The 17,712-nt window shown below is 35.6% G+C and overlaps 1 protein-coding gene across 2 annotated transcripts in view; it reads left to right on the top strand.

Annotated features, from left to right (window-relative positions):
* The first annotated feature begins 2,432 nt into the window (after positions 1 to 2,432).
* Positions 2,433 to 17,712, top strand: part of LOC106775770 (DExH-box ATP-dependent RNA helicase DExH11) — a 28,275-nt gene continuing 12,995 nt past the window's right edge. The window contains exons 1-16 of one of the 2 annotated variants that reach the window (XM_014662953.2): positions 2,433 to 2,745; positions 3,893 to 4,150; positions 4,297 to 4,551; positions 4,676 to 4,744; positions 4,967 to 5,045; positions 5,230 to 5,393; positions 5,567 to 5,674; positions 6,008 to 6,109; positions 6,361 to 6,561; positions 6,659 to 6,769; positions 6,864 to 6,931; positions 12,456 to 12,822; positions 14,307 to 14,462; positions 14,523 to 14,633; positions 14,830 to 14,883; positions 17,032 to 17,289. In XM_014662953.2, coding sequence (XP_014518439.1) covers positions 2,611 to 2,745; positions 3,893 to 4,150; positions 4,297 to 4,551; positions 4,676 to 4,744; positions 4,967 to 5,045; positions 5,230 to 5,393; positions 5,567 to 5,674; positions 6,008 to 6,109; positions 6,361 to 6,561; positions 6,659 to 6,769; positions 6,864 to 6,931; positions 12,456 to 12,822; positions 14,307 to 14,462; positions 14,523 to 14,633; positions 14,830 to 14,883; positions 17,032 to 17,289 — 2,496 coding nt within the window. In that variant the 5' untranslated portion in view covers positions 2,433 to 2,610. The remainder of the gene's footprint in view (positions 2,746 to 3,892; positions 4,151 to 4,296; positions 4,552 to 4,675; positions 4,745 to 4,966; positions 5,046 to 5,229; positions 5,394 to 5,566; positions 5,675 to 6,007; positions 6,110 to 6,360; positions 6,562 to 6,658; positions 6,770 to 6,863; positions 6,932 to 12,455; positions 12,823 to 14,306; positions 14,463 to 14,522; positions 14,634 to 14,829; positions 14,884 to 17,031; positions 17,290 to 17,712) is intronic. The other variant, XM_014662952.2, reaches the window with a different exon arrangement.

The following is a 17,712-nucleotide window of genomic DNA, read 5'->3' as shown; positions in this document are numbered from 1 at the left end:
TGAAAGTTTAAACAAATATTTTTATCTATCGAATAAAGTGAAAATTATGTATGAGATTAATCTCCTTTGGATTAAATATACACACATAGTCCTCTATTTATAATAGAAGAAATATGGGTTAAGCCAAAAATACAAATAAGAAATAATAACAAACAAACTAAAGATAAAAATATAAAGATAATATATCTAACACTCCCCCTCAAACAAGTGCATACAAATACTTATGTACCAAGTTTATTATTAATATAATCCATATAAACTTAGTAAAAATATTTGTTTCTTCACCCGAGTGACACCAAATTACTAATGATTTGCAAGACGACACAGAAGACGAAATACCAACCCAAAAGACTCCCCCGAGCAACAAATTTGGGAGGTTGTTCCATGTAAATCTTGCAAATCATTGTTGAAGAATGCATTGTTGACATCTAGTAGATAAAGAGGTCATTGTTGGAAAGTCACAACTATAAATAAACTAACAAAAGTCATCTTTTCCATGGGAGAAACAACATATATGGAGAGTCAATTGCAATGGTGAAAAAAAGGAGGCTAGAAGAGATGATAATGGAAGAAGCATTGGATGAATAAGAGAGAGAAACCATCAAAATTCAAGATTCTCCAATCAAGGAACATGAAAAAGGAAAAAGAGAAAACTCGATACTCTGAAGCTGCCTGAGAGGAGACGGGACGTGTGACAACGCACAATGAACATGAAAGAGAAAAATGAGCAACCTCGACGCTATGAATTGTTACTAGACACGCCACCATGCATGACGAAAAAGGGAGCAAATCCACAACTTCAAAAGGCGCTGAGAGTACGTAGGAGCTCTGACGAAGGAGTTGTTTGATGACACGGTGGTCGCCCGACCGAGATGATGAAAACCATGTGATCGTCAATCGAAAGTAGACAACAACCGTATTTAGATGATGGCGCCACTGAGAACGGTGGATGAATATTTTTTTTCTCAAAAGAACTTTAGGATTTGAGATCTAATACCATATTGAATATAGTAAAAATTATGTATAAGGTTCTCTATTTATAATAAAAGAAATATGGGCTAAACTCAAAATACAAATAAAAAATATTAATAAACTAATTAAAGATAAAAGATAAAAATAATATATCTAACATTATCTAATAAAATATTAACGTTTTTTTTTAAATTTCACATGTAAAAATTCCACATGTTGAATTGTTTTATTGGGTACATGTAAATATCTTTAAGATATCCTTTTATAATACAAGACTCTTTACATTTCTCATACATATTTTATCCACATTTTAACTTTTTCAAACTCTTGGATGTAATTTTACTTTTAAAGACACGGAGACTTAAATTATATCATGATAATATGCTTCAATAAAAATGTTCTAAAATACCTAAATCTCAAAATTATGGTCATTAGCCTATTTTATGAGTTAAAACACGACATCAATCAAGGACAAAATCAGAGTAAAGGAACCTATCAAAACAAACACATGAGATAATATAATTGATTTCTCATATTTATTGATTTACTTAGAAAATTCATATGAGAAACTTTATATTAAGGAGATACAAGTTAAACTCGTTGACACTATTTTTACTCAATCTTACAAGACACGACAATATGTTTTTAAGTCTTATTATTATTATTTTTTGTATATTGTTTATCTTATCATTTGTATATAATGTGACATTGATTCAAACTCTTTGATTCATAACAATCTTCTTTATTTTCAAATTGATGCACTTTTTATTAAGTGGAACCATTTATAACCACAATTAGACTTATATCACATTCATATAATTAAATCCTTCTTAAAAAACATCACCATTATGCATTTAACGAGACATGTTTAAAACCTCTAATTATTTCTCTTTAATGAACTTCATGTCAAATGATTATGGTTGAAGATGATTATATAAAAAGTGTATGAAATGCTACATCTTATACAATATTTTTCTTTGTTAATACATTTTTTTGTCATCATTTTGAGATGTCTTACTATACTCTAATTACTATAAAATCTAATACTCATACAACATTTTAAACCTTAGATTATAAACCTTAACTATATAATTTCTTTAATAGAATGAAATAAAAACAAAATCTCAAATTATAATTTTAATTTATTACGTATTAAAAAATTATTCTTGTTTAAGTCTAATATATATAAATATTCTCTAAGTTTATTCTGCATTTTTATCATTTTTTCAATGGATTTTCTCCTTATATTTTTAAAGAGAAAAATTCTTTTAATAACTCTTTCACAATGTATATATAATAATTTGTTATTAATCTGTTTTTAATGTTTTTTAAATATAAATTAAAATAAATCAATAAAATATAACAAGTATTCTATTATTAAAAAGTTATTAAAAAAAATTGTGAAAAATATATCAATAAAAAAACAAAAATTATTTGCTTGCATCGCACTTTCACTTAATGCCTATGGCTATTCAATCTTTTGATACATACCCCATCCAAAACCCGCGAAAATCAAAGCCTTATTTCTTTCTCAAATCAAAACTCACCCAAGGAGAATGAAGAGCCAGTGAGTGAGCATAGCAAAAGGCGTGCTATAAAAGAGAGCGAGCGAGAGCGTGCACACACAGTGGCGCCCCCATGGATCCGATCTATGCAGCCAACGAGCTCGCTTTCCGGGTCGGGTTTTCCGGCCACAGTGGTCACCTCAGACTGGAGCCGCTCACCACGCCGGAGCGCCACAACCCGCTCCGTTCCATTCCCGATTACATTCCGGTCAGTCACTATGTCGTTGACCTTTACGTTCTCTCCGTTTACTCCATTTTCTCACTCTCTAGGTTTTTCTGCTGCCGCATGCTACGTGTCGCTAATGCTTGAATTGCTATCTAATCTTTATGACTATCTTCTGTTGATTTCTTTATCTGTAATTATTAGTGGTATTTTCTTAATCAGCTTATTCAGTGACATGTTCTACTATATATTGTCAATTTTGTATCTGTAACAGATTTTCCTTTTCCATAGCGTAGTGTACCGAGTGAAAGTAACAGATATGGATTCGTATGGTAGGCTTTACACCAGGAATTGATTCCCCACACCGAACTGGTTTCAACGTTTAATTTGTGACTGAGAGTAATTGGATACACGTTCTAATCTCACTGCTCTGATTAAACTTCAATTATTCAAAATCATTTTTATTGAAATCAATTGTTTGTAACTTTGAAAAAAGGGCACTAAAGTGTCTGGTTTACAAAACCCTGAGAATATGTTTCGAAGTGTGTCATGGAATGAAAAGAAAGGGAGAGCAAGTTGTTTTGTTTTTCAATTGAGACATGTTTTTCATATAGACAGATGATTTGGGCATTATGGTGTTTGGTATTGTGCCTACTAACAGGGACTCATGTCAAGGTAGAAGCAAAACATCGTAGACAGAAAATGCTGAAAAAAGTGCGTATTTGAAGTAAATGTGAACACATTAAATCTATGCTAATTTATAGTTTTATCTATTTTAGTTTAAGAAACTATAAAACTGGAGAGCATTCATAAAAATGAAATTTTTTCCTCCGCTATCCTCCCTTCCCTTTCCCTCCAAATTCCTATTTTCAAGCATACGTAAAGAGTACTAAAGACTAACAACTTGTCTTTTTATTAACGTTGTACCTTACCAAACTGACATCACAATAAGCAAGTTAGATGCCTGGGTTTTAGTTTTACTTACGGTGCCTTGCTTTGATACCTTAAATTTGCATGTTCTTGGTTTAATTTATTTTTGGAAAAATAATTATTTTTTTTCTGTACAGCTTCTTGAGTGAACTTTTGAAAAATGACTGCTTTTCCTAAATTATGCAGTTCCTAAACATGGTAATCTTTGAAGCCCAAAACTGATTTATTTTCCCATTGGTAACCTTTTCCTACATTATTTCAGCCACCTGCCTTTCCTAGCGAGACACCTGAATCTATAAAGAAGTACATAGAAGAGACGTATCTCCAGCCAAGATTGGATCCTGATGAATTTTCGGCAGAAAAAGCTGGGAGGCAGTGGGAGTTTGACTGGTTTGATAGGGCTGAAGTTCCTCTGGAGCCATCACTGCCACGAACTATGATCATTCCAGTTTGGGAACCACCATTTCGACGTTCAAACAATGGATCAGTTAAAGGAATCTGGGAACCAAAATTTGAGGAGGTGGGAGGTGCTTACTTGAAATTGCAAATTCCAAATCCGTGATGGAAAGTTTGGTTAAAAATTAGAACAAATTTAGTTTAGAGTCAATATTATTTGATTTTTTGATTTTGCCAACTTCATCGGTACTGTGTATAATGTTGTATTAGGTGGATGTATCTGATCTGAAGTTGGGAGAGACCGAATCTGGGCCATTACCACGCACTTCTGGAAAGGACTTTGTAAGGGGAAGCATTAACAACCGTCCTTTCCGTCCAGGAGGTTTGGATGATTCTAGAAGTGTAGAAAGAATTCTTCCAGAAGGTGCTTCAAATGGTGAATGGGTGCGTGAAATTTTGAATGGTGGTCCTGCTCAGACAATTCCTCCAAGCTTAAAGCAAGGATTGGACTTTGGCGAGCTCAAGGTTATTTATTTATTTATTTGACTTTTTGTGGAAAATAATTGCTTGTTTTCTGTGCTAACTTATTCAAAGCTTGAAATTCAATATAACCCACACGTTTTACTTAATTTTTGTATCCTTTTTGAAGTCCCATCCATGCTCATGGAATGTCTGCAAGGAAGCCAATCCTTTCCAGAGTTCATCGGTTGAAAAATTGGTTAGTCATTTTTCCCCATTTTGCATCCAAATTTTCAAGAGCCTTTTCAGTTTATATTATTTTAAGAGGCACTTTCGACATCCCACTCCTTATGCTGGATGGTGCCAGTTCTTGAGAGACTGTCAATATAAGGACATGCTTTTTATTATCATATTTAGAAGAAATCTTTTATATTATCTACTGTATTTTCTTAAATGATTTGCTTAAATCATGCCGGGACAGAGTGGATTGTCCGTACAGTTTGATGACTTGTTTAAGAAGGCTTGGGAAGAAGATGCTGATGGAGAACAAGAGCAAGATGGTAACTAGCCTACACTAACTGCAGTTCTTTTTACTGAGATTTGTTGTCTTAAAATTCTTGCACTGTATTATAAATATAACCAAACAAATGAAATCATTCCGGACAATACAGGCCTTTGTTAGATCAAATAATTGTTCAGTTATTTTGTTCATGATTTTTGTTGTTTTTTAATGTCATTTGTCAGAAGTGGAGTCTGTTATATTGGAAGCTGAAGTTGGTACAACTGAGGTGTCAAGTAAACCACATGATAGTGAAATGTCACTTGATGATATTTTGTCAGTTGATTCAGAAGGACCAGAATTGCATTTGGATGGATTTAGTGATGAAATTGAACAGATGAAGAAGGAGGTAAGTGGTTATGGGCTAAATTATCACATATTGCGGTTAAAATGATTGTGTTTCTTGTTATGCGTCACAATTCTGTTACGGTTTCTGGCACAATGTTTCCTCACCTAGTGTGAAAGGCTTTTGTTGTTTGTTACATGACAATCCTTAAAATAGGAATCCTGTTCTCTTGGCAGGCTTGGGCTATGCATGAGTCCAGTGACCGAATTGTAGATTGCTTTCACGAACTTGTTCCTGACATGGCACTAGAGTTTCCATTTGAACTGGATGCATTTCAGAAGGAGGTACATGTTCATTTGTCTTGACCTTTGCACATTTGCCCAATCGAGTCAAATGCATCAGGAGGAGCTGCATCAGTCAAATTTTCAAAATTTGTTATAAGAAATAATTTATTGTTAAAGAAATCTATGATCATTTTATAAAATAATCTATGATCATTTTATAAAATAAATCTATATGTTCATTTTAGCTTCCAACTGAGAGAAGATATTCTTTCTCATAGTCTAAATTTTATCGCTTTTATTTAACTATTATATTATTGCTTTTAATTCTAGTATGAATATATGGCTTATATTTGTCTTATAATTTCATTTTTTATTCTTTCATAACAATTGTAGGCTATTTATTATCTTGAGAAGGGGGAGTCTGTTTTTGTTGCTGCTCACACATCAGCTGGAAAAACTATAGTTGCCGAATATGCATTTGCTTTAGCATCAAAAGTATGCTCTGAATCTTTACTATTCATGAAGTTTCTTTGTTTCTTTTCTTTTTCTTCCCGGCAGCTTAACTGTATAAGTCATGAACCATATTGTTCAATACCATTTGTATAACAGTGCTCTTTTTCTGCTATCCTGATGATATTTTGACTTAGTCTTACAATATTGTTAAGTTTTTCCGTATTAAAATTTTACCAATCTTCACAAGACAAATGCTTTAGTTGAAGTTTCCCATTTGAAATTTAACAATGCAGCATTGCACTAGAGCAGTGTATACTGCTCCAATAAAAACAATCAGCAATCAGAAATATAGAGATTTCTGTGGAAAGTTTGATGTTGGGCTTCTTACTGGGGATGTAAGCTTGAGGCCAGAGGCTTCTTGTCTCATCATGACCACAGAAATTTTAAGATCAATGCTCTACCGGGGTGCTGATATAATTCGGGACATCGAATGGGTAAGTAGCATTCTGGTTGCTCTTCAACTATAAAAGGCCTGTCCTTGTGAATTTGTAACAACTTATAGTTTCGTTTTTTCCTGCATTAATATGGTAGGTTATATTTGATGAGGTGCACTATGTCAATGATGTAGATAGAGGAGTTGTTTGGGAAGAAGTAATTATCATGCTTCCAAGACACATCAATATAGTCCTCCTTTCTGCCACGGTATATAGTCCTCTTTTCTGCCATGGTATAAGTTGGTCCTCATGTTATCTCAGCAAAGCTATTTGTCATTATCCTAAAAATAAGTATTTTGCAGGTTCCTAATACTATTGAATTTGCCGATTGGATTGGCAGGACAAAACAAAAGGAAATAAGGGTTACAGGGTAAGTGATGATTCTTTCTTACAATGGTCGTCAGAGGGTCATTTAGTAGTTTAAAATGCTCTTAGTGAAAGAGTAGATTTAAACATATTCTTTAAAATATGCAAGAATACAGAAAATATATCTGTTCCTTTTCAAAATTAAAGATTGTAATAAAAAAGCGGATGCTATTAGGATGTCACATACTATTAGGCAATTAAAGGTTTAAGTGAGAAGGAATAAAAAAGGGATGAAATAAGTAGTGGGAAAAGGTGGTTAGTTGTTAGAAGAGAGAGAGGGAGTATAAATAACAAACAGAATAGGGAGAGAGGGTATCAAATATTTTACTTTTGGAATAGACTGGACATTTTCCAGTAGAGGAAAGGAGGCTTTCTTGGGACACTTAATTATGTTTTTCCATACTTTACAGAATTAATGAAATACGTATACATTCATCTCTTTTCTACTATTTGAGTGTTGTGAGAAAGGAGAAACCTCTGTTACGGTTCCCTGCATAAAGGAACCTAATAGATTTGGTCCGACCTGCTGGATTTGTTTCAGAGGGAAGGAGTGGTAGCGAAGAAGCATGGAGGGACGAATGGTGGCGATGGAGTCGACAATGGAGGAATTGAAGGCGGAGGTGCGAGGGATGACTCTCGCGTTTCAATGAGCCTCAGGACGATGCTCCAAGAACCATGATCGGAGCTCCGAAGGAAGTTGCGATTCCGTCAATGTTGAACGTGAACGACGACCATCATATAGTTCGGAGGACGAAGCATAAGAAGACGAAAGAGACGTGCAACGAAGCTGGATGAAGCGCGTTGAACTACCAACTTTCGAAGGAATGGATCCCATGGGCTGGATAGCGAAGGCTGAGAAATTTTTTGATCTCTAGAACGTGACAAAGAGAGAAGATGAAGCTGGTATACATCTATATGGAGGGAGGCGTTAGTTATTGGTTTCGCTTCTGGCGGAAGAAGACCAGACACCCAACTTGGAGCATGTTCACTGCTGCTCTAATGCGGAGGTTTGGGGGATTAAACATGGGCTCCGTTTATGAAAAATTGGCCACTGTGCGACAAAGGGGAAATGTTGACGAATATATACAGGAGTTTGAATTCCTCGTGGCGCAAGCAACAGGAGTAAATGAGGAAAACCTATTGGGATGCTTTTTCGCTGGGCTGCAAGAAGGATTGAGAAATCTGGTGAGGCCACATGACCCACGTGATCTGTTGACAACAATGGAGTGAGCGTGCGATGTCGAGCAGGCGGGATTTGTATCTCAAGGTAATAGTTGAATGGGAGGAAAAGGAGGGGCAACTTAAGGAAGATATTCCTCGAGTTCAAGTACTATCACGAGGACGAAGACCTATTGCGGGTCGTCGGAGGGGTCGATGAACACCGGTGATGGGTCGGGAATGAAGAAAGAAGGCGTTTCCAACAATTTAATCTCCAGAGCAGGAAGTAACGGAGGAAGGAATGCTCAAGGAAGAGGAAAGGACTTCTTTGCCTTATCCCGAATATATTAAGAGGTGCGAAGAAGGGCGTTGCTTCCATTGTGGAGGCCCTTACAGCTCAGACCATAGGTGTGCCGAAAGGAGTATGAGGGTGATAATTTTGGCGGAAGAAGATGAAGAAGAAGGGGCTGAAGAGAAGATCGAAATGGAGCAAACAACTATGGAGCTATTGGTTTTCTTTGCTGGAGGATTGACGCAATCTAATACCATGAAGTTACAAGGTTGGGTGTAAGGAAAGAAGGTTTTGGTATTAATTGATAGCGGAGCGAGTTACAACTTTATAGCCACCAGATTGGTGGAGGAATTGGGGCTGTAAAGCACAAATACACCTCCTTATAAGGTGTGCTTAGGAGATGGGCAAAAGAAGATGACCCAAGGGTGTTGTTTGGAAGTTCCAGTGATGTTGGAAGGTCTGGAAGTCAAAGATAAGTTTTATCTCTTTGAGTTGGAAGGTGCGGATGTGATATTGGGAGTAACTTGGTTGGCTTCCCTGGGAGAGATTAAAGTGGACTAGGGAAAGCTCATTATGAAGGTGGAACAGGAAGGGAAGGAGGTGGAGATAAAGGGGGATCCTACGTTGACATGATGTGTAGTGACCCCAGAAGCTCTTCTCAAGGAAAATAGGATTGAAATAATGACTCTAGTGTGGAGTTTGAGTCAAACCGAATTGATGGAAGGGGAGGTAAAGGAGAGCGGTTTAACTCATGATGAAGAGGTGGGGCTGATGCGAATATTGAGTGACTTTGAAGGGATATTTCAAGATCCTCAAGGGCTGCCATTGGAAAGGAGAGTAGATCACAAAATTCCTCCGAAGGAAGGTACTGAACCTATAAAAGTAAGACCATAGTGCTACCCTCATGGGATGAAGACAAAAATAGAAAGGTAGGTGGAAGAGATGTTACATTTGGGCATTATTAGACCCAGTAATAGCCCCTACTCTAGCCCTGTAATTTTGGTGAAGAAGGATGGAAGTTGAAGGTTTTGTGTAGATTATAGGGCATTGAATAGAGTAACAGTGGCGGATAGATACCCCATACCAATTATTGAGGAGTTGATGGATGAAGTTCAAGGGGCATCTTATTTCTCAAAAGTGGATCTGAAGGCGGGATATCATCAGATTAGGATGAGGAGTGAAGATGTTCATAAGACTGCCTTTAGGACCCACCAAGGCCACTATTTATTTCTAGTTATGCCTTTTGGGCTCACAAATGCACCAACCACTTTCCAAGACTGGTGAACTCAATTTTAAGACCTTTTCTTAGACAATTTGTATTGGTGTTCTTTGATGATATCTTGGTCTATAGTAAGACATGGGAGGAGCATTCACAACACCTAGTGCACGTCTTAGAAGTGTTGGCTGAACCCATACTCTTTGCCAACAAGAAAAAAATGTGAATTTGATAGAAGACAGGTGCGTTATCTAGGAAACAAAATATCTGCAGTAGGGGTGGAAATGGATATAGAAAAGATTGCAACAATGCTAGATTGGTCGGAGCAAAAAAATATTAAAGATTTGAGGGGATTCTTGGGACTGACCGGTTATTATAGAAGATTTATCAAGAACTATGGGAGGATGGCTAAACCCCTTACTGATCTGCTTAAAAAGGGGATGTTTAAGTGGTTTGCAGCAGGAACTGAAGCCATGCAACAACTTAAAAAAGCTGTTACTACAGCCCCGGTTTTGGCTTTACCTGATCTCAATCAAATTTTTTGTGGAGTGTGATGCTTCGAGCACGGGGGTGGGACTTGTTCTGTCGCAGTACAAGAGACCCATAGCCTTTTTTAGTAAGGCCTTATCCGAATCCTCTCTTGCTAAGTCCATCTATGAGAAGGAATTGATGGCACTAGTGCTTGGTATCCAACATTGGAGGCCATACTCAGTGGGTCAGAAATTTATTGTTTACACTGACCAAAGAAGCCTAAAATACTTATTGGAGCATTGCATTACTACTCAAAGCCAGCAAAATTGGCTAGCTAAATTGCTTGGGTATGAGTTTGAAATTAAATACCGAACAAGGGCTTTCTAGAAAAGGGGGCGAGGGGAAGGAAGAAGATAAAGCACTACACCTGATATCCAAACCCTATTGGTCAAATTTTCAGGAAATTATGGAAGAAGTTGAGAAGGATGAAACTCTAAAGAAAGTTATGGAAGACATACGGGCAAATCCGAATTCCCATCCTGCTTATACCCTAGAACATGGGAGATTACATTACAAGGGGTGGTTGGTTTTGTCAGCACAATCTTCCTGGATACCAAAACTATTAGCAGAGTTCCATAACACGGTCACAAGAGGGCATTTAGGAGTCTATAGGACCTATAGAAGGGTGGCACAGTCTTTGTATTGGATAGGAATGAAGAAGACAGCCATAGAATATATGGCTGCATGCCTGTATGGCAACGGCATAAGAACTTGGCATCCTCACCCAAGGGTCTCTTTCAACCTTTACCCATTCCTAAAGTAGTATGGGAGGACATAAGTATGGATTTCGTGGTAAAGTTACCTAAATCGCAAGGATTTGACACTATACTAGTGGTGGTGGACAGACTCAGCAAATATGGACATTTCATTCCCATTAAGCATCCGTATACAACAACGTCTATAGCCTTAGTGTTTGTGAAGGAGGTGATTAGATTACATGGTATACCTATGACCATTGTAAGTGACAGGGATTCGACATTTTTGAGCATCTTTTGGCAGGAGATTTTTAAATTGCAGGGAACACAACTTAGGATGAGTATTGCCTACCATCTAGAGACAGATGGACAGACAGAAGTATTAAATAGGGTGCTAGGAACGTACTTGCACTGCTTTAGCTCAGAATAGCCTAAGTGTTGGAGTTTGGTGTTAATGTGGGTGGAATACTGGTACAATACTAGTTATCAGGGGACATCTAAGTGCACACCCTTTGAAACAGTTTATGGTAGAAGCAGTGGTAGAAGTAGTGGTTAAAGCAGTTGCCCAAGACTTGCAGACTCGAGATGAGGCTCTACAGCAACTGAGATATCATCTGGCCAGGGCCCAAGCCCAGATGATACACTATGCTTATAAGAAGAGGGTGGAGGCAAAAATCAAGGAAGGAGATTGGGTTTTTTGAAAATCAAACCTCATAGGCAAACATCTATGCCTACAAGACTCCATTCGAAGCTTTCCGCAAGATATTATTGTCCGTTCCTCGTGGAGAAGCAAATAGGTTCAGTAGCCTTCCAGTTGCAGTTACCAGAAACGTCAAAAATACATCCTGTTTTCCATGTGTCCCAGTTGAAGTTAGCTATTGGAACACATCCAGTTGAAGGCACCCTCCCAACTGAGCTGCAAGATGACAACCCTCAATATACCCCTGGTGAAGGTGTTACAATGCAGGAACCAACAAAGTCAAGGAGAGGAGATACCCTAAGTCCTCATACAGTGGCAGGAGAGTGGTGTTGAAGGTGCTACTTGGGAGGAGGAGCACTATTTCAAATAGCAGTTTCCTAACTTCAACCTTGAGGACAAGGTTGATGTTGGGGAGGAGGGTAATGTTAGGCAATTAATGGTTTACGTGAGAAGGAATAAAAAGGGATGAAATAAGTAGCGGGAAAAGGTGGTTAGTTGTTAGAAGAGAGAGAGGGAGTATAAATAACAAACAGAATAGGGAGAGAGGGTATCAGATATTTTACTTTTGGAATAGACTAGACATTTTCCAGTGGAGGAAGGGAGGCTTCCTTGGGACACTTACCTGTAATTCTATTTTTCCATACTTTACAAAATTAATGAAATACATATACATTCATCTCTTTTCTATTGTTTGAGTGTTGTGAGAAAGGAGAAACCTCTGTTACGGTTCCCTACATAAAGGAACCTAACACATACTCTTCAATTTATGAATTCCTTCAATTTCAAATGGAGTTGTGAGTAGTATTTTTGTATTTAAAAATTAACACTATAAGAGTAGAATGTACATTGAGTGCATCAAATAGGAGTTATGAGCTCTTTCGTGATTCTCAATTGTCTTATTGTTTTTGCTCCTATAATGATCCATTTTCCCACCAGAACAACAAAAAGACCCGTCCCATTGGAGCACTGCCTGTATCATTCTGGAGAACTTTTCAAAATTTGTGAAAGTGAAACATTTCTGCCTCAGGGATTGAAAGCTGCTAAAGAAGTTTCAAGAAAAAGGAATTTGACTGCTGGTGGTGCTTCTGGACCAAAGGTGGGTATTTCAGCAGGTCATGAAAATGCCAGAGGTTCAAAACGTGAAAATACATCCCGCATGAAGCAGCATGGAGCTAATTTCTCTGGAACTGGTAGAGGCTATCAAAATAATAGCAATGGCCAGAGCAATTGGGAATTGAGGAGAGCAGATGCTTCAATGTGGTTGATGCTTATCAACAAGCTCTTCAAAAAGTCATTATTGCCTGTATGTTGATTGTGCTCTATATTAATATGTTTTCAGCAAAAAATACAAAGGGAATTATCGGTAAAATTATTTACAATTGAGGAAAACCAATTGTTTAATCATTTCCAGGAGTTGTTAGTGATAACAAGTTGAGGATTTGATTGCTTATGAATTATAAATGTTTTACCAATCTCCATTTTTGTGATTTTTTCTCTATTTTATTATTGGGTGCTATTATTTGCTGATAATAGTTAAAATATAGGAAAAACATTTCAATTTCAATAATGTTAATTCTTTCTTAATATTTTAGAATATATCTTAGGATTTGTTTCTCCATTTCATGGCAGTCCATATTTCCTTATATTTCCCTATCTGGTTCCTTATTTAAATTGGGTTTAAATCCAGTTCTGGTCCCCATAGTTCTGCATTTTGCAATTTTAGTTTCTATAAAATTTTAATAGCACATTTGATCATCTATGTTTAAGAAAATTAAGTAATTTTAGTCCAACATAATATATCATCCCATTACTAACAAAAAGTGCTAACATTTTTTCTGATATTAATGTTAAAGCTTATAATTAAACACTGCTATTAACATTCTGTCTAAATAAGTAACTATCATTGTTATCATTGATAGACGCATAGACATTTCTTAGAGAGTGGAAAATGTATTAGCAGTAGATCAAAATTGTTTAATTCTGGAAAATCGAGGACCGTGATTAAATGTCTACAGTGACCAAAATTGCACATTCATCAAATGTGCAATTTTAGTGGATTTAAGCCATTAAGTGCACTTTCACCGAAATTGCATGTTGACTTTATAATTAATAAAATAAACAGATTTCTGTTTTTGTGTGTGTCTAATCTGTATATTTTAGAAAATAAGCAATTTTCAGCTTAATTTTATAAGCATACCATATTTACTTTTGTTAAACTTTAGGAAGACAGAAACATTGAGTTTAAACCGTGTGTTTATGATACAACAAAGGTTTTTTATTTATATTAAAAAAGAGAAATCAACACAATCAATAAATGAAGATAATAAAGGAAATTTGATATCCTTTAATAACAAAGATGTGATGCAGGAATAGATAAAAAATTTCTTAACAATACATACATGCATAATCTACATATTCCTAATTATATAGGATCTTCTCCTTATTTCTGTAAGTATAACAGTGATTATATATGTAAAGATCAGCTCTTTATATTTGTGATTATATCATTTTCCCTCAAGCTGGAGTGTATAGGAAGTGTGTGCATATGTTTTTGCAAATATAATCAATCTTCGTCCTTTGAGTGATTTGGTGAATATGTCGGACAGCTAAAGTAGACAAATCTAGTGGTGATGTATATAAACTCCAGTTTTTCCCTTGTGAAATGACAATTCGTTTCAATAAGTTTATTTCTTTCATAAAAGGCAGGGATCCAAAGCATTATTATTTTGAATTTATTGTTACTATTTAGATTTATATGTTTATTTGGAACTTGTTTTTGGAATGCAGGTGGTTATATTTTGTTTTTCTAAGAATCGCTGTGATAAATCAGCTGATAGTTTGACTGGAACTGACTTAACTAGTAGCTCAGAGAAAAGTGAGATCCGACTTTTCTGTGACAAAGCATTTTCGCGACTGAAGGGATCTGACAGATATTTACCACAGGTCAGTTGGTGTATGGCTTAGTATTTTTGTGACTGTGCTTCTAATAATGGGGATATACAGGTTGTTCGAGTACAGAATCTTCTTCGCAGAGGTATTGGTGTACATCACGCTGGCCTTCTTCCAATTGTAAAGGAAGTTGTTGAAATGCTCTTTTGCCGAGGGGTTATCAAGGTGAGATGGCTTTTTGTTTTATTGGTATTCACATAATTATGAGATATCATAACAAACCCAGCTAATATTCAAAGATGCAGCAAAATACTTTATATTTGAGAGTCATATGTCCACAATTTTCTCCCCGTGGTTGTGATTATATTATTTTAAGATTTATGTCTGACCGCTTGACTTTTTTTTTTTTTTTTTTCTGCAGGTCTTGTTTTCAACTGAGACATTTGCAATGGGAGTCAATGCACCTGCTAGAACAGTGAGTCTCTTTTCAGCGTTGCTGCTAAAATTGAATAAAAATTTCAATTTTTTTCTGAAATTTTCAATGAAATCTAATTAATTATCAGTTATTATCTTAGGAATTTTACAAGTGACTATGAATGTGTTAAATAAAAAAGTTTGCTGTGGTTTATGTTTAGTTACTTGAGTCTCATGTTACTTTAGTATCTTTTTTTATCAAACACACGTTCTTGTTGAATAATAAGTTTGTGCTCTGTTCAGAGGCTATTTTAAACTTTGCTGGAACCTGAAAAATTATAAAAAAAGAAAAATATTTTAGATTGGAATAGAAGATATTAGATTTTAATTTGACATTTAAAAAAAGGAGAAATAAGAAATGACTCGAGCAGGATTAGAGTCATTCTTTTAGAAAAAATGCAATAATAAATTAGCTATTCTTAGGAAAGAGTACTCGTGTTAAAGAGTAAGAAATTTGTTTAGTAATAAAAAAATGTATAATATTTATTTTTATTGACAAGTACAGTATTGGGAACTTGTAAATCTTTACTTTTCATTGACATAGATAGGATTTAATTGGTGAATAATTTGTATTAAAATATTATTCTCAAAGGAAACAAGTTGATTATAGAAAAAAAGAGCTACTTGATGCTCGATTTGTTGACTTGAAATCCCTGAGAGAATTTTCAGACTAAGAGCTTTCCTTAATCATACTATTCTTGAAACACCAGGACACAGTCAATCTTGTTCCATATGAAAGGGCAGAGAAAGGCCTTAACAATATTTGAATTTTATCCAAGGCACCAACTGCCCAGTACCTTTGAGTGGCAAAAACTGCCTATGCTTGCTATCTGGTATAATAGTTTATATTCTGAGCAAAAGCTGTTTTGTGTTGTATGTATTTGTAATGTACAATCCTAGGGGAAATTTCTTTCTCTTTAAGCTTTTTGCTGGAAATCCTGGGGGAGATTTATTTTTCTTTCTTTTAGCTTTTGTTGTAAGCCAAATATTTTAATCTGAATTAGTAGGGAGACATAAGATTTCTCAAGCTTTTTTCCTCATATATACTTTTTCAAATTGGTACATAACTTGGGTATGGTGTTCCACCCATTATTGAACCGCTAACAAACTACCCACAAATATCTAGTCCGATGCTTCAAATGTTCTTTCCTTGGTGAGGGTGTGTGTTGGTGATTTCATATTGGCTAAAGGCATGATCAAATTATAGTATATAAGTGAGAGTAAATCCAGTCGATCTTTGTGAGATTGAATTATGTTTTCAAGACAATCTTTTGTAATTCTTAAGTGGAAGTTCTCAGATAGTTTTGTATCTGTAGTATTTTTCAAAGTCTTTGAATTTGAAATTATTCTGTTTGAAAGGACAAATATAAACAAATGCTTCTTTGAAAGTTTTGTTTGAAATGAGAAACCCCTCTGAGGTGGGGAAAATAAATGGTTTATATGCTAATTCTAACATCGGTTACTTCATGGTCTGTGCTTTTGGTACCTAAATGTACTCTTGGGCTCTCTCTCGTTTTGTTTTTTGGATAATCGAGGTCTTTCATTTATTTAGCACTTTTAGGTTGATTATTATAGTTTTACATCTTTAAGGGCAAAATAAGTGGCAATTGTAAGGATGCTGCTTGGAATTTATGGATTCAAATCTTGGAAACAACTCTAGAATTTTGAGGTGAAGGTTGTGTGCATTTGATTGGTATACGTTGCCGAGGGGATCAGTTAGTTAATTATTAGATTCGATGAGTTTGTTGTAGTTTGAAGACTGGATGATAAGAAATAAGGTATATTGCCTGTGGATAGGGGGAAGAAGGATGATAGGGGGGATTATCCTGTTAACTGCATAGAGTTAGTAGGGCCTTTAGGCAACGGGAGGTGCAAACCCTGGAAGCTCTATAGTCAGGGGAATTTCTCCATTTTCTCTCTAATAACATGATACAGGTTCTTCTCAGCATCTAACTTCTCCATACACTTGGTGTGAACCTTGCACACTTAGTTGTCTTTTTGTTATAGTTATATACCCATCATTAGTTTGGAATTTTTTTGTTTTGATAAATAATAATGATTGACAATTTTTGTATCTCCTTTTCATTATTTGAAGAATATTTCCTGTAGCCTTCAGTTTAATATAAACTGCTTTTATATTCTTCCACAGGTAGTTTTTGATTCTCTAAGGAAGTTTGATGGCAAGGAATTTAGGCAGCTACTATCAGGAGAATATACTCAAATGGCTGGTCGTGCTGGCAGAAGAGGACTTGACAAGATTGGTACTGTTATTCTGATATGTCGTGATGAACTCCCAGAAGAGAGTGATTTAAAGCGTGTTATTGTTGGAAGTGCAACTAGACTTGAATCTCAATTTCGGCTAACCTACATTATGATTCTACATCTTCTTCGGGTTGAGGAATTAAAGGTGCACATGACAATCCCAGTCTTTTTATTTAAAATGTTATAATAATGGTGGTGAAGATACTATAATTAGAATTGATTGGATGTGCAACTTGGGGACAATTCAAATTCCTTAACAATTTGAGATAGATCCTCCTAATTCTAAATATCCAATTAGATCTGATTGGACAAACTTTCCCGAATAGTTTCTCTTATTTAATGATCGATTAATACTCCTTAATTCATATTTAAGATGATAAGTTGTTTTTTCTCCCAACTTCTGAAAGCATCTTTAATCATGTATTTTTCAAAATTTGGTTGGAGACGCTTGTTAATAATAATTTCTAGAAATCTCATATATTTTTCTGTGATATGTACTCATCCATTACAACTATATGTACTGTAATTGGGAATCGATATTTCTAATTACAAGGTTAGAGGGCAGAGC

This window comes from Vigna radiata, chromosome 10 (genome assembly GCF_000741045.1).
Source record: "Vigna radiata var. radiata cultivar VC1973A chromosome 10, Vradiata_ver6, whole genome shotgun sequence".
Lineage (NCBI taxonomy): Eukaryota > Viridiplantae > Streptophyta > Magnoliopsida > Fabales > Fabaceae > Vigna > Vigna radiata.
This window is presented reverse-complemented; position numbering and strand designations above follow the sequence as displayed.